The sequence below is a fragment of the Balaenoptera physalus genome (assembly GCF_965194825.1).
Source record: "Balaenoptera physalus genome assembly, chromosome: 9".
Classification (NCBI taxonomy): Eukaryota; Metazoa; Chordata; class Mammalia; order Artiodactyla; family Balaenopteridae; genus Balaenoptera; species Balaenoptera physalus.
In genome coordinates, this window is record NC_138888.1 from 25,398,007 (window position 1) to 25,424,108 (window position 26,102).

The window sequence follows — 26,102 nt, forward strand, 5'->3', positions numbered from 1 at the left end:
CATCGTTGAAACTTCAACTTCCAATATTAGTTGCCTCATCTATATTCTCCCATCTATATTCAAATTCCTGATTTTATTTGACCCAGCTGTAGTGGGCTGAATAGCGTCCTCCCAAATTCATGTCCACTCAGAACCTCAGAATGTGACCTTATTTGGAATAAGGGTTTTTGCAGATGTAATTAAGGCATGGATATCAAGATGAGATCATCCTAGAATAAGGTGAACCCTAAATCCAATCATGAGTGTCCTTATGAGAGACAAAGAAGGATAAGAAATAGAGTCACAGAGAGGGTAAAGGCCATGTGAAGATGGAGGCAGAGATTAGAGGGTAGCCAAAAGCGAAAGGAATGCCAAGAATTGTCAGCCATGTGAAGCCAGGAGAGAGGCATGGAATGGGTTCTCCCTTGGAGCCTCCAGAAGGAACCAACCCTGCCAACACCTTGATTTCAGACTTCTGGCCTCTAGAATTGTGAGAGAATACATTTCTGTTTTAAGTCATCCAGTTTGTAGTAATTTGTTATGGCAATTACAGGAAACTAATACCCCAGCTCATCTCTGAGGGCTTTTAATAGTCCTAGGCCATTGGCTGGGCTATGGATTGGCCACCCCTGGGTGAAGTGCTTAGAGCAGGGTCATCAGTAGGGCTGTGAAAAGGGTGATTTCCTTTGAAATGACACTGGACACAGGAGACATGTAACCGGCATGTCTAAAACAATTTAATGCTTGGCCGCCAAGCATCGGTACTCTTCTTCCCTGATGGACAAAATGTCTCAGTTGATGTGATTCAACTCTCCCACGCAGCACTGCCTATGTCCAATCAGACAAACGTCTGGAGGTGATGTCACAGGAGCATTTCAGAATTTACTTGTCGTTATCAGAATCCTCATTTTCTGGGCAATGTCCATGGCAATGTCCTCTATTCAACTGAACTCCCGATTGGTATTACGCTGTTGCTATTCAGTATCCTATAAATGAAACTAAAGTTCTCAAATTTGAGCCTGATCTACTTTAAAAGGACATATACAGCTGAAAACCCTAGTCTTGACTTCAGTCATTTTAACAATAATGCCACCTTACAATGTATTAAAATAAAGCTATGGGTATAAACCTATAGAGCAAGAGTTGGCAAAATTTTTCTTAAAGACTAAGACAGTAAATATTTTAGGCTTTGTGGGCCATATCATTTCTATCCTGACTATTGTAGCATGAAGATAGCTGTAGACAGTACATAAAATGAATGAGTGTGGTGTCTCCCAATATTTGGGGACAACGAAATTTGAATCTCATATAATTTTCACGTCATGAAATATTCTTCTTTTGATTTTTTTCCTCCAACTATTTAAAAATGTAGAAACCGTTCTTTGCCAGTGGCTGTATAAAAGCAGGCAATGGGACATACTTGGCACATGGGCCATACATAGTTTGCCAACTCCTGCTATAGAACTTTGGGTTCTTTGTCCACCCAAAGTCACCCCTTATTTTGCTAATGGGACCCTACTGTCATTTGGGGAACCTTTTTCCCACCTCCCCTTCTCATTGAAAACTATCTGTCTGCTTCACGTTGTGCTACAGGAGATATGGCCTTGGGTATAGTGACTGGTTCGACCAGAGTGAATACTACAGTTGTATGGGGTCTACTTTCTCTTTCCACAGAAACTTGTAGCAATAAGGACATGACTGTAAGCCTGGAGATGCCAGAGGCTACCACATGAATCTTAAGAATGAAGCTGACACAGCAGAAGGCTGAGCCAAGAAACTTAAGAGAAACTGAATTTTGATTACATTTTTGGAGCCCCTGGATCAAGCTACTCATGACACTAAACAACCCCAAGGCTACATGAATAAATAAATTTTTCTTTCCTATTTAAGTGAGTTTGAGTTTGGGTTCTCTGTCACAACAACAGGATACTAACTGAGGCAAAATCTTTCACCTTGACATTTATTAGAACTACAAAACAAAAACAAAATTTTAAACTAGATGCCAACTTAATTACCAAACCAGAAAAGTTCAAATCAACAATGCTATAGATGTTGTTTTACTGAAACTAAATTTCTCTTCCCAATGTGAATATGGCATTGGCTAATATGTTGTGGGTTGTTTGGAGTTTTGCGTGCCTTTGTGTCCTACACAGAAGGTGTGTGCTGTGCAATGAATTATTTCTTCATTGCTTTTCTCTATTTGAACTATTGCAAAACTTTCATTCACAGAGCCTGCTGTGACAGCATTCAGTCTCGTCTGGGTACAGATGTACAATTTACACAGTAAGTCAGCCTCTTTAGTTTCCTCTTCTGCTAAGACAAAGAAGAACATCATCGTGCTTGCCTTTCAAATTATATTGATATCAAATTAAACTTTCATTTTATTAAATTACTTAAGCCAAAGTCTTTGATCTGTGAAAATATTTTTCAACCATGAATGGAAAATAAAGCTTTGTGTTTTTAACAAGAAACAAATTCAGCTGTGGTGATTGTGTCAGCCATTGGGACATGCCAACTGTTGGTAATTAAGCAAGCCTGTGATGTCTAGACCTGCTTCATTTGTTTGTGGCCCTTTTTCTGTACCTTCCATTGACTCCCACTTGTGTCCCATGATTCCCTTCATTGGTGTGGTCTATTACTTCTGTTAGGGGTTTTAAACTAATTGCACAATTTGTTAGAACCTCTTTGTCTACAATTGCATGAAGTCCTCGTATTACTTTTCAGTTGGAATACTATAATCTGTACTTGTGCTACTTGTTTTAACCAGGAATGGTGTATTATTGCTCCAAAAGTCCTGCAAAGATCTCAGAAACACTGTGGCTTATAACAGGAAGCATTTCTATTTTTGCTCACAGGCCTGCAGGTTTGCAGGGGTAGCTCTGCTTTAGGCTGCAGGTTGGCTTGTCTTGGCTCTTGGCTTTAGGTCAAGTGTAGGACTGCCTGCGTATCTTACTCTGGGGCCCGTACTGATGGGCAGCAGCTAGCTGGTGCAGGCCTCTTCATGGCAATCACAGAGTGCTAAAGACTGAGTCAAAGAAGGCAAGGACATTTAGGTCCTTTGTGCATGTCATGTTCACTGACATCCCATTGACCAGAGCAAGTTACATGGTGCAACATCAGTGAAGTAAGGAAATACACCCATCCACTCTAGTGTGCTGTAGGTTTACATGGCTGAAGGATGGAGGGAAGAATTGTGAACAATAATCCAGTCTAGTACATATGGCTTCACTTTGTATGAACTCTGTCTCTGCTCCTCCAACCCTCTGATCTCAATTTCTATTGCTAATATGCCCTGTGGGAGTGAGAGGGCTTTCTATAGCTATTTTGGATTTTAAAGGAAGAGAATAGTTTCCAGATAGCTTAATGGCTATAAATCCAGTAGCTGTTACAGCTGAGTTTCCATTTTGGCTCAACCTTCTGGCTTCTTTGTTGATTTATTTTTATGATAAAATTAATATTTTAAAATATATTAAGATTTAATTTTGTGTTTTAATGCAGTAAAAAATGTATATGATTCTATTTTTTTGATGTATCCTTAAATATACAGTGTAACTAGTAAGACAATAAGGGATCTTATTCACAGCCAGGTTTGTAGGACCTAGCATAATGCTGGGCATGTAAGGTGTGCTTGATAAATATTTGTTACTTGAAGTACATTGCTTTCTTACTTACTGATTGTTACTGATCACTAGGTAGTAACTTGTACATGAATAGACATTTTCTTTTTTAATGTATATATAATTAATATCCTCCAACTTCATCCATCTGTTAACTGTACCAAAAAGGTGTTTATAATGTTCTATGTAGAAAGGTGATAAGTTTGTGTTTGCTCTTTTCAGGACTAGTACAAATTGTTGGTTGTGGTTTTTCTCAGGTTTGTTTTAAAAATTATTTACATACCCCTCTGACGTGCTAAGAGTCCTCAGAAGAATATCTAAATGGATATTTAGAAATATGTACCAATACAGGGCAAAAGCTACTAATTTTCAAGTGTATAAATATCAGCCAGTGAAAATACCATTTTAAACTGCTTTAAAAAAGCATTTAAAATTAAAACTGTGCATGATATAAAAGGATCATAATGCATGGGAAAGGTAGTAAAAAGAATAAGTGCTCCTTGAAAGATTATTTCCTCTTAGAAGAAAGTAAATTAATTCCTGGAGTTGATTTTATGAAAACTGAACACATCATAAAACAAAATGAACTTAATTGAAAGACAGTTTGCTTTTTATCATAGGTCATCTACTTAAGAAAAGAGCAAGACCGAAGTAATTAAATACCTTCTTGGGTTTTTTTTCCGAATGATTCTGAGAGTTCAGGCTATTTCCTTTGCTTTCTTACAGGAAACATTTATTATAGCTTAAACATGCGCTAATGTCTCTAGTTATAATCATCTTGCCAGATATACTTAAGGCATAAAGAAAGGAAGGAAACTAATATTCATGAAGTGTCTACTATATGCCTGGTAAGGTGCTAGAAGCAAAGACTTGTTGAGATGAGAAATATTCTTGTTTCAGAAAAGAGGAAACTAGGTTCAGAAGTTTAAATGTCAGGGTTTTTTGACTCCAAAATCATGTTCTTTGGCACGAGCTAAAACCGGAGAAAACTGTCCATTTGATAGTGTAGTAAACTGGCATGAACTCCGTTTGCAAGTTCAATAATTGCAGTGTAGTAAAACCAAGTTTTATTTAGAGATAAACAAACAAGTATGTACTTATGTTTTGCAATAGACAAATCACAGTGGTTCAAAGTCTTGCAGTGGGTATTCCCCAGTGCCACATAAGAGGCCCCAAGGAATGGTTCAAATGTGAATCTACCCACTGGACGCTCCCCAGTCTTGGGCTTGAGTTGACACGTTGATTCCTCCTGGCTGGAATTTCTGCTTCTGGTTGTCCCTGCTGTGTCTGCACTGCTGGCCTTACCCCTCAGCTCCAAAGCCACTTCTTCTTCTGGTGGTGCCTTGTTTTCCTTGTGCTTCTAGACTCACTTTCCTACTCTGGTGAAGCCTCCAGACATTCTATTTTGACATTTCTTGATTTAGAAGAAGGCTTCCAAATTCCTTCTAATCCCGGCAGGAGGTATCTCTTTCATCAAATACTTTTCCCAAATTAAAGGATTCTTTCCTTGATTATCAATTATCAGCATTTATCTAGTGTTTGTTGTCTTTACAATCTGCTACTAATCTTTCCATCCTGTCCTCAAAGAATTTATAATCTACCGAAGGAGAAAAGCTGTTTACATAAAAATAAAAGCTGCCAAATGAGAGCTATGGGTAAGAATAGTAAGCATTATAAGACTTCCTAGGAGGGAAGGATGAACCTGGACTGTGGGTCTTAGGGAGCTGAGACTAGAGCTGGCCTTAAAAGGGCTTGTTGGGCTTCCCTGGTGGCGCAGTGGTTGAGAGTCTGCCTGCCAATGCAGGGGACACGGGTTCGAGCCCTGGTCCAGGAAGATCCCACATGCCGAGGAGCAACTAGGCCCGTGAGCCACAACTACTGAGCCTGCGCGTCTGGAGCCTGTTCTCCGCAACAAGAGAGGCCGCGATGGTGAGAGGCCCGCGCACCGCGATGAAGAGTGGCCCCCGCTTGCCGCAACTAGAGGAAGCCCTCGCACAGAAACGAAGACCCAACACAGCCAAAAATAAATAACTAAATAAAATTAAAAAATTAAAAAAAAAAAGGGCTTGTTGACCAGAGGTCCTTCACCCCCCAGTCTAATATCAGGCTCTGGCTGGCATTAAAGGACACATCAAAGATGGGAGGAACACGATGGGGCTGCCATTCTGGAGGAACAAAGGCAACCACATACTCTTTCTCCTGTACTGAGTCATCTTCCCTCTCCCCCTGCAGAACTTTAAGGGCGTTTGCTTTCTTCCCGGTCCGTGACTTCACTCAAAGAGCTCCGCGCTTATGAGAAAAGCTGGTCTGGTTCTGCTCTGGGCCTAAGGGGAAGACATATTTGTGGTTTCTATCTTGTCTGGCCCAACTCGCAGAGTACGAGATAAATCTCAGGCAGAAACTCTAGTCAGAGGAGTAACAAGTATGCATTTCCCTCGAAAGAGCTGTGTCCTATTTCTCTGGAGTCCCTATGCGATGATGAGACAGGATAGCAATAAAAACTGGCTAAGGGCTTAGATTTGGGAATAAAAAAAATATTTTCCTTAAAATAGCTGTTCTAAGTATAGCAGTAAGAGTTGGGAGAGGTCTAGAAGACTTCAACAGAGCTAAAGGCAGAATTTGGAAAAATATCTGATTATTATTCCGCTTCTCCAGAAGTTGACAGGACTAGGTGCTCAGGATACCTGAGATCAGAGGTTTTCTGTGCTTCTAGGTTCTTCACACATGTTCATAATACCTGGTGAGGTGGTAGCTCCATTGTAACAGACTAGAGAAGTTAACTTGCCCACGTTTGTGAAAGTATTAAGTGACTAATTGATGAAACACTTGTTGGGATGTGACTATAGGTTCATGGATTGAACTAGTTTTTAATTAATGTAATTGAAGAATTAGCAACCTGAGAATCAAATGAATAGTTCCAGACTCCTCCACTGCTCTAATTCACTAGCTCAGCTAAATTTTAATGTGTATGAGGATGCTGATGAATTAATGTTACCTCTCCCAAGTAATATATTTGCATTTGTAACTGGCATTAGGATATATCTTAACCCAATTATTGTTTTTTTTTAAAGCAATATAAACTTGCTGCAAATGAAAACTTACTCCAAATCCCCTTAAATAGAAGTGCCTAAAGCACAGCAGTTCTGGCTCAAATGCGAGATGGTGTAGGGAGTGGGTGGTGGACTTGCAAGATCTTTTTTTCCTCTGTTTATTTTTTCCCTCCAGGTTGCCCCTGACTGACTCCAATGGAACTCTCTGCTCTAAATTATACATGTGATGACCAATCCCAAACTTAATCCCAGGGGGATAAGAACTCTAATCTGGTAGGTCTCCAGAGGTCTTCGAGTGTTCACCCTACAGGTGGACCCTGAGACTTTCATGGCAGCTATACCTTGCCTATAGCTCCTAAGTCTCTTTCCTTTTGAGGAGATTGACCTAAGCTAGATAGCAGAAATTTTCTCCAGTTTAATTATGTCATTTTGATTACAGAAATTAGACAGATAACCAAGAGCTGTCTCCAAAATTCACATCATCTCATGGGTAGAGGCTTGGGGAAGGGAGTGGTCAAGCTCTATTTTGTAACTCTATCTGGTTCTGAGAGTTGCCCCAATTTACTTACTTCACCTACCCCACCGCAGCCCCAGAATGAAAAACGTAATGTAATTATGTTGTGATATTTCAACTTAATAGTGAAGAATGTTTTTAATTTCTTTAGGAGACTATAGCTGCAAAGACTGATTGTATTGTATATTCACATGCCATAATTTCACTGATATTCTCTTTATATATTAATTCTCCATGAAAATGAAAAATTTTTAAATGTTAACTTTTTTTTTTTCACTTAGTTGATTCTGCTAATAAGCTCAGGAATGCAAAATTCACATTGCACATCATGTAAATCAAGTTTTTTAGGCATTCCTAGTGCAGTTTGATAAAACATCTTTCTTAGGTCCTTTATAGTCTCAGGAAAAATAAGTTACTAATGTCAGAGGGTAATCTATTTTCCTTGGTGTATTACTTTTATCAGGTGTAAATGTGTTTGCCTGCAAGCAGCTGAAAATGCAGGAAAGAGAGGCTTAAACATGTAAGAGATGTACTTGCCTCAAGCAACGAGATATCTGGGGGCAAGCTTCCAGAGCGGGGATGGTGCCTTAGCAGTGCCTTCATGTGGCTCTCATTTTCATGGTTGAAAGATAGCTTCACTTCAGGCATCATGTTAGTTACAAGTGGGAAGAAGGAGGAAGAAGGAAGAAGGAAGAAGGAAGAAGAAAGGGCAGGGCTTCCCTGGTGGCACAGTGGTTGAGAATCTGCCTGCCAATGCAGGTAACATGGGTTCGAGCCCTGGTCTGGGATGATCCCACATGCCGCGGAGCAACTAGGCCCGTGAACCACAATTACTGAGCCTGTGCGTCTGGAGCCTGTGCTCCGCAACGAGAGAGGCCGCGATAGTGAGAGGCCCACGCACCGCGATGAAGAGTGGCCCCCGCTCGCCGCAACCAGAGAAAGCCCTCGCACAGAAACGAAGACCCAACACAACCAAAAAAAAAAAAAAAAAAGGAAGGGCGAAGTGTAAAGGAAGTTGCCAGTCCAGTCTTTAAAAAAACTTTTTTAGAAACCTCAGGCAGAGACTTCTGTTTACACTGCATTGACCAGAACTGGATCACAGGGCCACCCAACTTCTATCGGCCGAGTATAGGGAAGCAAGTATCTCTCTTTACAACCTGCATCCTAGTAGAGGAGGCTGGATGGAAAGCTGGTGAAATGGGTGGTCAGGGAGCCAGCTTACAATATCTGCCACCACTGATTGGGATTGTTCTCTCACTGATTCCTTGTCAAGTGGAATTATTTTAAGCAAACAAAAAGTTTTCAGTTCAGAAGTTCTAGTTTAAGAATGCAATGTCCTCACCACTTATTTCCTCTTTTAAATGATAGATTTGGGCTGTCTTGTCTCTAAATAGCTACTTATTGTAGCTTGTGTTTTGAGAGCAGCATATCTAAGATCAAATGACAAAATGAAGGGAAACATCTTGTGACCTTTTGCTTTCAGTCATTTGGGATGTATTTCTTGCCAGGACAGACAGTTCAGTATTTTTAAATATTCTGGTGTTTATTTGTTCAAGACCAAGACAGAACCATCACGAATAATGAAGATGCGAAAAAAGAGCCAAACAATGAGATATACAAATGAACAAGAAATTCATTTGAGTCTGTTGAACTAAGACAGTTCCAGTTAAAGAACTGTATTATCTTTTTCTTTGGAGGCAAAAATATTTGTTAATTTCCATGGGTAAAATTTCACACTGTAGTTCTTAAACTCTACTAAAGACATCTAAACGTTTATTGATCATAAAAATATCTAATTTGAATAGCTGATCCTACTGTGATCCTACTGTAATCATAATCTAATCATTAGATTATTGCAACTCAGATTTAAAAATGTTTCTTTTTACAATTAGAATAAAACACTCTCATTAGAGAAACTTTGTAAAAAGAGAGAAGAATACTTCATACATCCACTATTGTGAACACTTAACATTTTGATAATATTTCTGTTTATAAATAGGAAATAATAATAGCCAATGTTAATTTAATACATACTCTAGGTTAATAATTTTTGATGCATTATATGACTTAATCCTCTCAAAAACTCTAGGAGCTAGGTACAGTTTTATCCCTGTGTTTACAGATGAAGATAGTGATGGTTAAATAACTTGTTCAAAGTCATATGTTTGGTAAGTAACAGCTGCAATGTCAGTTCAGAAAATCTTCAGAACCTCAAAATTCTCAAGACCTGAATGGGCCTTGTTGGGTATCTAGGAGGCTGGAACAGACAGACTTGAGGGCTTGCCATTGCTTTTGTGTCTTTGTAACATGTGATTCAAGATTCTGATTTCCAGGGAAGATGGCTGAGCTGTCCATTAGTAGCCTAGATCTGAGAGCCGCCTTGGTTCTTGTTCTTCGTGAGGACTGAAGTTTCATGGATCCTTAGATTCTGTGAGCCTCTCCCTGGTGTTCAATAAATTTTCCCCTTCATTTCCAGAGTATTTCTGATGCTTCCTATCAAAGAACACTGATACAATAGGTTTTGTGACTTAACTAGAAACTCTAAACGTTCTCCCATGGGAAAATGCAGTTTCCAACAAGAAACCTGTAGGTGAACGTCTTAAAAACAATTCATTAGAAAGTTGGATATTCTATTCATAAATATAAAACATTTTATGTTCCTTATATCCTATCCTAATTGACCTTTTAAAAAAATTATCTTTCGCAGTACTATTTGTTCATTTTATTATTGGAAGTTATGTACAGAGGGCCCTCATATATTGACCCTAAAATTGTGTACCTTTAGCCCTTTCCATTTGGTAGGGACCTTACCTGTTTTACATAATAGCTAATACACTATTTATGCTTAGTAAAAATTATTCATACTCTCTCATTTGTTTTAGTTAGACAAGTTATAGTGAATTTACTTATGTGTAAAAACTTCAAACAAAACAGGCAAACTGATAAATACTTTTAAACAAAACTGGAATTATTAAAAAAAAACTAAACTAAAAGGCTCCTTTTAACTCCTCCCAATCTCCATCCCTTCGCTAGAGGTGAATTCAGTTATCAGTTGGCAGTGAAACCTTCCAGTTCTCTTCTATACATTTACCTACATGCATGTCCACATATAGAAATGTAGAGGTTTGCTCTGTACGTTTTATTTTTTAAAACTGAAATGTGCTAAAGAATGCCATTTGCTCGTGTCACATAACAACTTGTCTCTGAGCTCTTTTCCATGTTAGTACATTATGGATCCATCTTATTCTTTTAAGCTGCTACCAGGTATTCCATGATGTGGATCTACAATGGATTGTTTAATATTCTTCTGATGGACAATTTAGTTGTTTGTAATTGTTGATTATTACAGTGAAGTTGTGGTGAATATCCTTATACATTTCTCCTTGTGCATATGTCCCCGTATTTCTCTAGGATAGATATCTAGCAGTTGATTTCTTGAGTTGAAATATGTGTGCTTTAAAATTTTTTTTTAATTAATTAATTTATTTATTTTTGGCTGCGTTGGGTCTTCATTGCTGCGCGCAGGCTTTCTCTAGTTGCAGTGAGCGTGGGCTCCTCCTCGTTGCAGTGCACGGGCTTCTCACTGCAGTGGCTTCTCTTGTTGCGGAGCTCGGACTCTAGGTGCGCAGGCTTCAGCAGCTGTGGCACACGGGCTCAGTAGTTGTGGCGCACGGGCTTAGTTGCTCCGCAGCATGCGGGATCTTCCCAGACCAGGGCTTGAACCCGTGTCCCCTGCATTGGCAGGCAGATTCTTAACCACTGCGCCACCAGGGAAGTCCCTAAAATTTTTGACAGGTGGTAAAATATGAACTCATAGCCAAGTACATGGCCGTATACCACCAGTTCCTTGCGATCACGCTGAATCTTTTGTTTCTCGACAGTTGTTCTTACAGAACATCATTCTTATGTTCCTTTTTCCGATTCCTCTCTCTCATACTTCCATTCCTCTAAATGACTCATATTAAAGATGCATTTTTGGTTGCAAGGAATAAGAAACTTACTCAAACCCACTTAGACAGAAAGGGTAACTTATTGACTCATGTAACCAAACTGTGGGGAAGGCCCCAGTCTCATTGTATCTCAGGGCAACGGGCATTTGAGGCCAGAACACTGCCAGGATGCATTTTGCTTCTCAGTTTGTTTTGTTTTAATTAATTAAATTAATTTTTGGCTGCGTTGGGTCTTCATTGCTGTGCGTGGGCTTTCTCTAGTTGCGGCGAGTGGGGGCCACTCTTCATTGTGGTGCGCGGCTTCCCATTGTGGTGGTTTCTCTTGTTGCAGAGCACGGCCTCTAGGCACGTGGGCTTCAGTAGTTGTGACATGTGGGCTCAGTAGTTGTGGCTCGCGGGCTCTAGAGCGCAGGCTCAGTAGTTGTGACACATGGGCTTCGTTGCTCCGTGGCATGTGGGATCCTCCCAGACCAGGGCTTGAACCCCGTGTCCCCTGCATTGGCAGGCAGATTCTTAACCGCTGTGCCACCAGGGAAGTCCCTTTGCTTCTCAATTTCAGTCTTCATCTACAGGGCAACTTCTTTCTTTGAAAGTTCTTTATATTCAGATACAAGTCCTTTATTAGATATGTGCTTTGCAAATATTTTCTCCCATCCATGGCTTGTCTTTTAATTCTCTTAACGGTATCCTTCAAAGAGCAGAAGTTTACATTTTAAGTCCAATTTGTTAATATTTTTCTTTTATGAGTTGTCATTTTAGTGTTGTATGTAAGAAATCTTTGCCTAACCCAAGGTCAGAAAGATTTTGTCCTGTTATGTTCTGAAAGCTTTGTAGTTTTAGGTTTTACATTTAGGCCAATGGTCAATTTTGAGTTAATTTTTGTATATGGTGCAAGGTATGGATGGAAGTTTATTATTATTATTATTATTGTATGTGGATATCTGATTATTCCAGGTGGTTATTCCAACCATTTGTTGAAAAGACAATCCTTTCTTCACTAAATTGCCTTTGCATCTTTGTTGAAAAGCAGTTGTCCGTTTATGTGTGGATCTATTTCTGTACTCTCTATTCTGTTCTATTCCTTTATATGTCTATACTTCAGTACTACACTGTCTTGAATACTGTACCTTTATAGTAAGCATTGAAATTAGGTAGAGTTAGCCCTCTAACTTTGTTCTATTTTTTTAAAGTTGTTTTGGCTATGTCAAGTCCTTTGCATTTCCATATGAATTTTAGAATCAATTTGTCAATTACTGTAAAAATGCCTGCTGGGATTTTATTATAAGTAGATTTTTTAAAATTGAGATAAAATTCATATCACATAAAATGAACCATTTTAGCCATGCTAAAGTGTATAAGTTGTGCAACCATCACCACTATTTAATTCCAGAACATTTCTATCACCTCCAAAAGAAAGCTTGTATCCATTAGCAATCAATCCCCATTACTCTCCCACCAGCGCCTAGTAACCACTAATCTGTTTTCTGTTTCCGTGGATTTGCCTCTTACGGACATTTCATGTAAATGAAATCATACAATATTTTGCCTTTTTGTGTCTATCTTCTTTCATTTAGCATAATGTGCACAAGAGTCATTCATGTTGTAGCATGTATCACTTGCTGGAATTTTGATTGGGACTGCATTGAATTCATAGCTCCATTTTTGGAGAATTGGCATCTTAACAATGTAAAGTGTTCTGACCCATGATGAGATATCTCTCCATTTATTTTACTTTAACTTCTCTCAGCAGTGTTTTGTAGGGTTTTTGTTTGTTTGTTTGTTTTTTAACAGATTGGTTTTAAGCAAATCTTTTTACTGTCCTGATATTTTTGGTTCTATTTTTACAGAGGCCTACTTAACTAGATTATTATTTTTTTGTCTAGCACTTTTTTTTTTAATATGTTTGTGTTTAATGGTGTATCTTTAAAAGTTGAAGTATAGCTGCTGTACAATATTATATAAGTTACAGATGTACAATATAGTGATTTTAGTACAGAAGTCTTGCACATATTTTGTAAGATATATCCCAAAGTATTTTATATGTTTTTGACACTGTTGTAAGTTGTTTTTTTTAAATTTCAATATCCAATTGATCATTGCCAATATACAGAAATACAATTGACTTTTGTATATGAATTTCATTGATATTCTCTATTGTTTTCATGTTTTCTATTTCTTTCTTTCCTCTGTGATCTTAATTATTTCCTTTCTTCTGCTTACTCTGGTTTTCATTTGTTTTCTTTTTTCTAATTCCTTAAGGTGGAAGCTGGATCAGTGATTTGGTACCTTTTCTTTTTTCTAATGTAAGCGTTTAGTGCTATAAGTTTCCCACTAAATTGTGTTTTAATTTTCATTCAGTTTCAAATACTTTCAAGTTTCCCTTTTGATTTCTTCTTTGACCTATGGATTATTTAAAAGTATGTTATTTTTATTCCAAATATTTGAGGATTTTCCAGAGATCTTTCTGCTATTTATTTCTAATTTAATTCTATTGTGGTCAGAGAACATACTTTTTATGACTTGAATCCTTTAAAATTTATTGACACTTTTTTGTGGCCACAAATATGGTTTGTTTAAGTAAATGCTCTATGTGCAACTGAAAAAATTATGTTTTCTGCTGCGGTTGAAGAATTCTATAAATGTCAGTTAAATCAAATTGATAGTGCTGTCCCATTCTATATCTTCCTTAATTTTCTGTCTACTTGTATTATTAATTATTGAGAGAGGGAGTAGAAATCTCTGACTATAACTGTAGATTTATCTATTACTCCATGTAGTTCTATCAGTTTTTGTTTCCTGTATTTTGAAACTCTCTTATTAAGAGCATAAACATTTATGATGGCATCATTTTATGATGAAAAAATGACCTTTTTCCCCTAGCAATGTTTAAATTTATTTCTGTCATACATTTTAAGTATACATGTTATTAAGTCTATAATACACTGTTATGTTTGTTTAAACATTCAATTAGCATTTAAAAATATTTAAATGAGAGAAAAAAATCATATAATTTACCCACATAGCTACTATATCCAGTGCTCTTTATTCCTTTTTTAGATCCATATTTCCATCTGGTATCTATTTTCTTTTGCCTTTAATATTTCTTAAAGCGTGGGTCTGCTGGTGATGAATTCTTTCAGCATTTGTATGTCTCAATAAAATAGGAACTTTGTGGTTAAAATGATTTAGTCTTTGTTCTCAGGATTAGTTAATAATTTATTACAGGCTTGAATGTGGAGTATCTGTTTATTCATGTTGACATTTATATCTTTCAGCATAATAATGTCTTATTTTTAAATTGGAATTTTGTTTGTTTGTTTGTTTTACTGCCTACAATGGGCCAGGCTCTGTTGCTGGGTGAAAGGGCTGTCCCAGAGATAACACCAGTTGTGGGGCCTCATGGAGTCTCTCATCCAGCCATGGGATCTCACATTCAGTGCATCCAGTTCCCAATCACCATTTTATTATAATTGTGCCTATATTGTCCCAAGATAAATTTTCCTTTTAAATCCTAGGAAAGCTTTATGAAATTATTTACAGCTTTTCTCCATTCCCTTCTTGAAATTTGGAATTGTTCAATTGCTATTTCAGTGTTCATTTAAACTTCTTTGGAATCTCCAAGGTTAAAAGTTCTTGTACAAAGAACATCATAAAAACAGTAACAATGTCTAGTTTTCACAATTTTCTGGTGTGTTATAGTGACTGTGTAACACATTTGTTCTTATCTGAGTCATCAGTGGACAGCTTCCAGGTCTCTATGGAACTTTGTTTAGCAGATGGTTTGTTAATCTGACTATGTCAGAAATTCAGTCTAAAGGGTTGATATAGCTCACTTAGTGACAATGATTAGTTTGCCAATTGCATTACTCAGTACTAGTCTAATAAGTGAATGTAATTTGAAAATGTATACTGAGCAACATTTTTATCCAGTTTGCCCATGGTACCTATCAGAAGTAAATATATAGCTTTGTTTTACATTTGCTCAGCCAGTAAATATAATTGTTCGACATTTTATAGAAATATAAAAGCATCAAAACTAAGCAAGTTATAAACCTTTTAAAGGGATGTTCCATTAAAACTGGAAATTTTATTTTAAGAGTTCATGTTGTTGCTGGATCATTGGTGCCTATAGGTTAGGGCACAGGATGAGTCTTGACCTCAGATATAGAGGCCAGAGGGGAAATGCAAGATGGGATAGAATTAGGCCTGGATAAGAGCAAGATATGGGGTTAAAGATACAGAACTTTGTACTAGAACAGTTCCAAATGGAAAAACGGAATGGGCTCTTCTGTGAAGCAGTGAGTTTCACTAGGTGTGTTCAGTGGAAGCTGGGCTATACGGACTGTCATAGGATATACCTGTATTAAGGAAATGTGACTTCTAAGACCCCCCTCTTCATTTTAAGCTTCTTTTATTTTAGTAGTGCTATATATTATAGCAAAAGTTTATAAGTATCACAAATGCTCAACATCAGGGGACAGATTACACAAACTATGACTTATATGCATTTTAGAACATATGAAGTTACAAGTTTACAGGCTGAGTCATTAATGACAAGCTCTACATAGATCATTTTTTAAAAAACAATCAAGATTGCAAGTTTATATTGATTATAGGAGTGTAAAATATGTTTATTACATATTATTTTAAAAGAATATGAAATAATAAAAATTAATGATGGAGTATGTTGATTTTAAATAACATCCTTTAGAGTCTTAGAAATTTTGTTATTAAAGAGAGTATGTATTTTATTTAACAAAGTTTTATTTAGTGCCCAGGGATGAACAAAGGATTAACTGATTAATCCTTACAGCAACCCTAAGAATTATTATTAATTATTATTATTATTATTATATGCTTTTAAGTTTAAAAAAAAAAGCAAGGTGGAGAACAGAGAACAGTGTACAGAATGCTACTGCTGTTAAAGAGTACAGATAGAGATATATAGCCTTGCATATGCATCAGACTTCTCTGGAAGAATAATTCTGTCTCTGTCTCTCTTTCACAAGGGAACTGGGGTTCAAGATGGGTTCAATACTTTTTTGTACTATGCAATTAAAAAACCCATTTGCATCTATTATTTTAAAATACTATTAAAATAATTTGAGTCTACACTATATAAAAACAAAAAATGAAAAATCTTTGGTTCTGAAGTTGAAGCCCAGGAAAAAGATGTAGCAAAACCAGAAGTCAATGCTTGAGCTGGGTTAAACTTCATACGTGAGTAATGCCATAAGGTTCAAATAATGATTGAAGGTCCACAAGAAGGAAACCAGCAGCTAGATAATGAAACGGAGATTAGGATAAAATGAGAAGTTTAGGTTAAATGAGAAGTCATAAATCAGGAAGGAGAGCAATTTCTAGGCAAATGCTATATCAGAGGGTTATAGCCACTGGGTGATCAGACCTAAAGATGATTAAGAAATTCACAACACAAAAAGAGCATAGTGTCAAAATCCTGGAAGTTGGTATCTGTGGAGCAGTTGATTTACAGGCAGCAAACCTTTAGTCCTAAGACTGCTTCCTAATGGTGACCCAGGCGCCTTTTTACTTTTCTTGTTGAGGCAAATGGCCAACCTCACTTGGCAGACACAGCTCTTGCAGAGGAGAGCAAGTCCCACAGCATGTTCACCGGGAAATATTTCTCTCCTTCTCACTCACCTTTCATCATCCATCCACTCCCTGGATGTCCACTGAGCACCTACTATGCACCAATAACCTTTAACAGGCATAAACTAACATTTCAAAATTTAGGGAAAAGAGCGCTGTTCTCTCTAAACTGTTTAATAAGCAGTCTGACCCTTGGTTTCTAGATAGGTATTGTAACTTAGTACCATCTGGCTTACTGTGTCATTTGTGGCCTAGCAAACGTCATGGGCTAATGTGTTAGTTTCCTGTTGCCACTGTAACAAAGTACCACTAACTTAGTGGCTTAAAACAACACAGATTTACTCTTCTTACAGTTCTGGAGGTCATAAGTCCAAAAGCAGTTTCACTGTGCTAAGATCAGGGTGTACACAGGGCTGCATTTTAGGGAAGCTCTAGGGGGGAATCCATTCCCTTGCCTTTTTCTCCTTCTACCAGCTGCCCACATTCCTTGGCTTGCGGCTGCATCACTCTGACCTCTGCTTCTGTCCTCACATCTTCTCTGACTCTCTTGCCTCCTTCTTTCCCTTTAAGGACCCTTGTGATTACATTGAGCCCACTCAGATACTCCAGGATAATCTCCCTCACTTAAAATCAAGTGATTATGGACTTTAGTCAAATCTACAAAATACCTTCACAGCACTACCTATTGTGTTTGATGGGATACCTAGGGAGATAGACTGGCCATAAGCTGATCACCACATTTACTTAATATTTTCTTTAAATATGCTCACTAGTTAAATAAACTTACTGAAAAGGAAAAGTTTGTTTTACTACATGATGAAAAACCCATATCACATTCCATAAATATAAAATATATGAAAACAAATACTATGAAAATACTTGTTAACTTCCAACTAGATACCACTGCCTGCCGAAGGCTGAGCCTGTGGCTTGGTCTCGTTGTTTACAAAAGGAGACCAGCAAGCGTTAGAGAGGTGTTGACAATTCAACACCAAACTGAGCCTTTCTCCTTGATAGGAAAAGAAGGATTGAAAGACCTTCAAAAGAACATGACTTTCTCAATATTTAATGAAGCATCTGTGCACCAAGTAAAATCCTATCACAGATTGCCAGAGATTCTGTTTCGGACTTTGGGAAACATTGGCATAAAGTTTTCAAATCCAAGCTCTTGAATCAGGCTGAATATAAATCCAGAGTCTCTCCTTCATGCACTAGCTATGCACCAAATCTATTTCCTTATCTGTAAAATGGCAGTACTGCTAAAACCTGTTTGTAGTCCTGTTTGTAGTTATTTAAATGAGATAATGCCTGTACAGTCCTTGGCATAATGCCCAGCACATGGTAGGTGCCTCGAAAATATCAGTAACTTTTTTTTAATAAATTTATTTATTTTTGGCTGCGTTGGGTCTTCATTGCTGCGTGCGGGCTTTCTCTAGTTGCGGTGAGAGGGGCTACTCTTCGCTGTGATGGGCGAGCTTCTCATTGTGTTGGCTTCTCTTGTTGCAGAGCACGGGCTCTAGGTGCACAGGCTTCAGTAGCTGTGGCTCATGGGCTCTAGGGTGCAGGCTCAGTAGTTGTGATGCACCAGCTTAGTTGCTCCGCGGCATGTGGGATCTCCCCAGGGCTCGAACCTGTGTCCCCTGCAGTGGCAGGCGGATTCTTAACCACTGCACCACCAGAGAAGCCCAGAAAATTTCAGTAACTTTTAAAGGAGAAGTCACTGTTGTAACTCCAGCATCAGGACACTTTCTGATATTGTCAGCTTTCTCCTTACCCCCCGCCTACCCTCAAGTTGAGATACTTGGCCTTGACCTAATCTCTTCACTCTCAAGGTACAGAAACACATGACCGAATTTTTTATTTTGGCTGTGGACTCAGGACCACAATTTAGGTCTAAGTGCCCTCTAAGGAAGGGGCGTGGAAGTTGATCCAGGTGTGGATTGTGGGCAAGGTCACCTGAGCAATTGATGGTCAGCAGTGGCTTGCCATCACCTTCATGGCACATTACCAGCAGATATTTAGCGTGAGCACCTACTCTGGGTAAAACTTATGAGAGCTTCGGGGCACTATGCTAGGTGGCCTTTGTGAGCTTGAGGCTGGATGTCTGCAACACACTTTGAGGAGCCATTTGGAAGCTACAGATCATGCACAGTTGGGCCACTTGATGGTTGAGAGGCACAAGCTCTAAGGAATAAAATTATAAATTGCTCAGAATTGTATTCTACATTTCCCTTTGGCTACCTGTTTGTTTCTCAGTATAATTTGAGGTGTTGACTATGGCCCACAATAATCTAGGTGGTTTGGGGTACTGAGCTGTCTTATGAATTACCTTTCTCTCTAACTTCCTTGTGGTTAAGATTGGCAAGCATAGTTTAGGATTATAATTGCTGAATTTCAATGACAGAAAGAATACTCTGTAATGAAAGATACTTATATGTCATAAACATCCTGATTTGATAAAACATTAGTTTTCCTTATGAAAAGGTCATAATGGACATGTAATTTTTTATGTTCAGTTTTTTTTTTCTTAAATGTAATTTTTTCTAGAAGGGGAAATGTTGGGGGAGACATATTATTTCAACTCTTTATGGGCATACATTTAAAAAAATTTGGGCATGTCTGTGAAATCTTAATTGTATATTGAATTATTGCCAAATTCTAGTTTATTAGGAAGTGTGAGTTACGGCTAAATTATTAATAGAAGTTAAAAGCTAATTATTTAAGTTACAGTTGGACTTAGTTGAATATTAAAAAGGGCATTTCTTCAAATTGTATTTCCATATTACTTTAAAAATAGCCTAATATAAATGACCCAAATAGGCACACATTTTTTTCTCAGTCTTATGCAATTAAAACAGTATTTTATAGAAGAGAGCTGGTTTGCTGTAGTTACGGTCTTACTTTGAGAAAAATAGACTGCTAGGTCGTTTTCCATTGAGATGAGGCATAGATCCAGGCTTTATGCAGCCCAAAGCTCATGCAATTTTGGAGTCCCTCTTTGAGAAAAAAGAATACCAAATAATTGATTTTTGCAAACTTCACAAAAATATGTGGCCCTGTGAACACATTGGTAAGGTCTCCTCACAGGGCCAAGGAAAAATCAAGTGAGGAGCCCTGAGGCATTAGCCTTGTTACCTTCACAGTAAGTTCCCCTCTGACTAAATATATATTATTGTGAAAACTTCTGAGGATGCTCCAGTTTCCCACATTCATGAAAAAGCTCTTTGGGTTTGATCCTTGGGGATGCGTAATATTACAAATAATCAACTACCTACGTAAAATGATGAATTATTCTGTTATTGACAGTGTTCCCTTATCATATCTGTTTATTGAAGCATAATACAATAATTTAAAATTTTACCATTTTGTATTTTTCAAAAGAAATAGCCAATAGCCCTTTCACAAGATGTGAGAAAAATGGAAACAAAGGAATATATATATGTATATATATATATATATGAAAGCATTTTTGTTTTCTCTTGGTGTAGATTTTTTTCTGGAGACGTACTAAGTAAGAAAATTATACCTTGTTTGTATTTACATAATTAATTTCTCATAGAATGTTACATTAATATATTAGGTTTAAGTAGTGGTTGAAAGTGGGAAAAAAAAGAGAGTAAAACAAGGAGCCTAAACTTAAAATAACTTCACAACGGAGAAAGAACAGTTTTCCTGACCATGTTTCTTAGATCTCCATGATCGAAAAGAAGTGGACAATTTAGATGTTTACTGTATGTAGGAAATAAAGCAATTTCTATAGATAATTCTAGAAAAAACTTTTTTTTCAGAGCTTCTTGAAATAAGAATATTCTTAATTTTCCATTTTGACTATAGAAAATTGGTCTTTCATTTTTTTCTTGTCTCAGGTACATAGTTTTAATAGCCTAATATTTGGTCATGTTTTTCCCATTTCTTTTTTTTTAAATTTATTTTACTGAAGTATAGTTGATTTATAATGTTGTGTTAATTTCTACTCTGCAGCATAGTGATTCAGTTATACATATATACATTCTTTTTCATATTCCTTTCCATTATGGTTTATCACAGGTTATTGAATATAGTTCCTTGTGCTATATAGTAGGACCTTGTTGTTTATCCATTCTATATATAATAGTTGCATCTACTAACCCCAGACTCCCAATCCATCCCTCCTCCACCTCCCCTCCCCCTTGGCAACCATAAGTCTGTTCTCTGTGTCTGTGAGTCTGTTTCGTAAATAAGTTCATTTGTGTCACATTTTCGATTCCATATATAAGTGATATCATATGGTCTTTGTCCTTCTCTTTCTGACTGACTTCACTTAGTATGATAATCTCTAGGTCCACCCATGTTGCTGCAGATGGCATTATTTTGTTCTTTTTTTATGGCTCAGTAGTATCCCATTGTATATATCTTCTTTATCCATTCATCTGCTGATGGACATTTAGGTTGTTTTGATCCCATTTCTTCTTTTTGAATTTGAAGATGAAGAATGAAATAAATGACCAGATGAGGGAGGAAGGAGAGGAAAGAGGCATAAAATTAGGATCCTCGATTGGAAATTGGAGAAGGAAAATAATATGAATTTACTGAATAATAAATTCATCTGACCCACTTCATCATCTTATGACACCACATTTGGAGCACGGACACTGGAAAAGAGAGAGGCCTACTGTGCGGATAAGACGATTTGTCGCCTCCAGATGGAGCAGGACTTGCTCGGTCTGTCCAGTCTGGGCAGCAGGGTGGTCACTGCAATTGTCAGGTGGGCTCACTTGGTTTAGGTACCTCCCCTTATGATAATGCATAAACTATTTTTGCAACCTTAGAACATTAAAAGTAATAAGAGGGAAGGTACAGACTTTCACATAAGTACTAGGGATGTGATGTACAACATGACAAATATAAATTAACTTTGCTGTACGTTCTATATGAAAATTGTTAAGAGAGTAAATCCTAAGAGTTTGCATCACAAGGAAAAAAATTTTTTTCTATTTCTTTAAGTTGTGTCTATATGAGATGACGGATGTTTACTAAACTTATTGTGATAATCATTTCATGAGGTATGTAAGTCCAATCACTATGCTGTTCACCTTCAACTTTTACAGTGCTGTATGTCAATTATGTCCCAATAAAACTGGAAGAACACCTGGCAGTCCAGTGGTTAGGACTCTGTGCTTCCACTGCAGGGGGCCCAGGTTCGATCTCTGGCCAGAGAACTAAGATTCCCATGAGCTTCATGGTGTGCCACCCTCCCCTCCCCTGCAAAAAACTGAAAGAACAAAATTTTTTTTTTAAATAAAAAAATAAAAATAGTAACAGGGGTTAATTGGGAATGATGGCACCCATATTAAATAACTAATACATAGTTAATTTAAATTTAATGCACACCTCACCTTTATCAACCAAGGATTTGAGGCAGCTCACTAGGTACACATGTAAAAAAGTAAATATTCGATAAATAGAATTTTGTTTAAAGTATGGTCATGGAAAATAGAGTGGAAAGTTAATAAGTGTGGTGGTGGGATTGGGTGAAAATAGAACACATATATCCTGGCCCGGAGGGCACAGGTGCTATAATAGGACAATAAATTTGTCATGAAGCTATGGGTCTATGGTCAGTTAAAATTTTTTTAATTAACCGTGGAGAAAAAACAAACTCATTTCTCCTAGGAAGCAGTGCTTTTCCTAATATAAGTTTTAAAAGGAATTTCTCAAGTGAAGCTGTAGTAAACAATATTCACAGCGAACAAAAAATAATAGGTTTATAAGCTGTTTCTTGTACTGTCAGTTGATGAAGACCAGCTGAGTTTTTTAAAAGCTGCTGGGTAAAAACAGCTCTGCAGGGAGTAATCCATACTATGGAAAGAACCTGATACTATTTACTAAACAGTTCACCAAAGTATAAATATGAAAGCAGAAAGCTAAAAAAGTACGTAGTGTAATACTGGTACTTCCAATCTCTTCTCAATAAGATGTTGAAATTGGCTAAGAGAAATGTTTCTGCCCTGATTCTGATTCAGGATTTCTTTTACTTTGTTTTTTGTAGAATTCATACATTATAGTCAAATAACTGTAAAGAAGTTACTTCTAACTGCTCTGGTTGAGATTTTAAAGGCTATTTATTTGCTGCATTTCATCTTCTATAGCTGTTTTCTCTCTTTGAGTCACAGTTCCTTCATTCCTTCTTGAGGTGGTTACTTGTAGAACAGAAGAATGGCAACGTGATTTCAGTAAGGCCTTTGATAGTCTCCCGTGATCTCCTTATAGACAAGATGGTGGAATATAATTTGGGTGGCAGATCTGTAGCCAGTTAAACATCTCTGTCACCCAAATGTTTACCAACAGATGGCTGTCATTCTGGAGGGAGGCTGTGTGGCGTGTTGTAAGGAGTAGTCCAGGTACAAGAAATGCTAACGGAGGAGCGGGTTGGGGTGGTGGAGTAGATGAGCTCAGTTTGGGATATTTCTGTGAGACTTTCAGGTTGAAATGTCCTTTAGCAGTTGAGCAAATGGATTTGGGGGAAGGAAGGAGGAAGAGAGAGAGGGGGGAAGAAAGAGAGAGGGAGAGTGAGAGGGAGGGAGGGAAGGAGGAGGAGAAGAAAAGGAAGGAAAGGAAAGAAGGAAGGAAGAAAGAAAAATTGAGATCTAGTTACATAACACACGTTTATTAAGTAACAACAAACTATATGCCAGGCAGTGGCTAAGCACTTTACAGGCTGTAACTCATGTGGGTATCACAGCAACCATATAAGGATTATCTTGCTATGATCTCTGCTTTACAGATGAGGAATGGAGATATGAGTGGTGAACTGCCTTTCCCAGAGCCACACAGCTGGGAAGTGGAAAGAGCTGAGCGGCGAGCTCTGGTGAAAAATGAAGAGCTGGGCATTTAAGCAATAAAGTCATAGGTGTAGCTCTGGGAGCCTCTATGAGCTGAGGTACAGTAACTCCTCCAAGGTCAGTGTGGTGGCCTCTAGAGGCTCAGAAAAATAAAGGCCATATTTCCTGCAAATGTGCATTTTTCACAGTGTGTTCATAGCTTTTAGCCCCTCAAATTGGGAAAATATGATACAGAGTGAGTGAAAAAGGAGCATGGCAGAAACCTGGGAACAGCTTCAAGAAAGTGGAAATGGTCGAAAAATGGGAGATGCAGCATAGAGTCACAGGCCAAAGCAAGCACGAGGTTGTGGGTGACATCAGCAGAGCCATTCCGAAGGAGGGATGGGTGAGAGAGCAGATTGCAGTGACTTGGTTTGCGGACCTGGAGACCTCAAATGCAGACTAGTCTAGAAGCTTGACTAGGAAGGGAAAGAGAAAGAAGGGTGGGGTGGCTAATTATACAGAAAATCAGAATGAAGGGAAGGGTTTTTAATCCTTTAATGAGAGGTGTGAGTGTGTCTTAAATGCTCAAGTGGCAAATAGGGATAGAGAGAGAGCAAAGATTCCAAAGAGGGGTGATTGTGGGAGCACGGTGTTGGAGATGCAGGAACAGAGGAATCCTTCCTAATAGGCACAGGCAGGTAGAACGTCCACCTGGAGATGGAGGAAATGATGCGTATGTATACAGGTAAGTCTGGAGGTAGAGGAGAAGCCTCTGTACTGTTCATCATGAGGAAATAATGGCCCAGATAAGCTAAGAGATTGCTATCTGGTCTCACAGCCAGCTTGTAGCATTTTTGGAGCTAGTAGAATCCACTGTGTTTCCATGATATTATTCCTCTCCCAGTGAAAAAGTCTCCCCTTGACTTCCAAGATACTAGGCTATTTTTGGATCTTCTCAGGCTTATTTGAGGAACTCTTTTCTGGTTTTCTGGATCTTGTTTCTTTTCTTACCAGTAAAATGTGTTCTGGGCCCCCTTGTAGTGTGACATAGTTGAATAATTAGGGATCCTGGGGCCTGACCTGGGTTCAGACTCCGACTCTATTGCTTCCTAGCTTTGAGCTCTTGGACAAGGTACTTAAATTTACTGAGCCTCTCAGCTACCTCATCTATAAAGTGGGCACAATAAAACTTACCTTCAGATTACATGAGGATTAAGTGAGATAATATGCACACAATGCCTGGCACAATCCCTGGTACGTAAGAGGTGCTCAGAAATACAATGCCCTGTCTCTTCTCTCTCCCTTGGTGAGATTCCTAGAGACCCAGTCTCCTTGCTTCTATGCAATTTTGAGAAAGTCACTGAATCTTTCTGAATCTATTTGTTCATGTCAAAAAATGGAGACAATCTTACTACACACCACTGTTGTGAGAATGAAGATGGCTCTATGGAAGTCTCCGGGAGGCTGCTCCATCAGTCTTTGTTGACTCTAAATCTTACCTACTTCCTGAGCTTCACTTCTCACCCATTATGAACATCTCCCCACAAGCATATTTTCCAGCCTCTTCTCCTCACTTGAGCATTAGGTTCTAACTACTTGTTGGATGTTGCCTGGATCATCTGCTAATGGGTATGATTATTTTTATTTTTAACTTGTTATATTCACACTCATCTGTGATCTCTTTTGTATCTTACGTAGTTGGCAGACTCTTCCTCCTGACCTTTACTTTCCCTGGTGGCAGCCACTTCTTCTTCTATTTCTTCTCATTGTACTGGTTATTTTCTATTTGCTATCTACCCCCTCCTCCATCCTTCATGCCTGAGCATCTCTCAGTCTCCCTGGCCAGCTGGCTTCTCATTAGAAGTCCTCGTCCACAAGGTGGGAAAATTGTCTGTGTTCTGCTAGAGAACATAACCATGGTTCTATTAAATTGGAAGCTAAGACGACCCTCTTGGTTGTTGGGGGCTCCTCTTGCCACTGGAGGTATTGGCTGCTTACTGAAGAGATATCTGGTTGTTGCGACACAAAACAGTCAATGGAAGGTTATTGTCCGGGACTCAGATCCTGCAGGAATGAAGGTTTGGTTTACCCTAACAGGTGCTGACCGAGAGTAAAGAGAATATGGAGTGGGTGGTAGAAGACGGGTGTTGTGGTTATCAGCTCAGACCCCCGCAAGACTAGTTATAGAGGTGGGTGCATAACTTATGCTAATTGATTTCTCTTTCTTTATCCTCCCCTCCTTTCCTGCTACCCCATATGAGGTTCTGAAGGTAGTTAACATTGCAGTTTAGGTCCTGCTCAGAACATAACTGAATTGGCATCCTGTGGCTGACAGTAGCTAGGGGTGTTTCCCACATGTTGGGGGTCAGAGTTTCTTCATTGAGGGAAGAGCAGAAATGGATGCTGAGGGGGAAAGGTGGGCTGTTCTGATTAACCTCCATTTGTGTCTGCTCCCCTCTGCCCACCACAACTATTACCTGATCTGTTCTAGCCCAGGATGTTGGGCCAGCTTCCCACCAATGTGAAGTACCGGCAAGAGATTGAAAGTGGGGAGAGGAGAGATTGGGATATTCCCCCCC

General features: G+C 38.4%; 1 protein-coding gene across 4 annotated transcripts in view; it reads left to right on the forward strand.

Annotated features, from left to right (window-relative positions):
* The window catches only part of LOC309666898 (uncharacterized protein), a 55,268-nt gene extending 30,339 nt beyond the window's left edge, over positions 1–24,929 (forward strand). For 3 of the 4 annotated variants that reach the window (XR_014267327.1, XR_014267328.1, XR_014267329.1), the window contains one exon: positions 1,654–24,929. Coding sequence is in view for 1 of the 4 variants with exons in the window: in XM_082475035.1 (XP_082331161.1) it covers positions 2,209–2,351 (143 nt within the window). In the remaining 3 variants the exon portion in view is untranslated. The remainder of the gene's footprint in view (positions 1–1,653) is intronic. The other variant, XM_082475035.1, reaches the window with a different exon arrangement.
* The last annotated feature ends 1,173 nt before the right edge of the window (positions 24,930–26,102 follow it).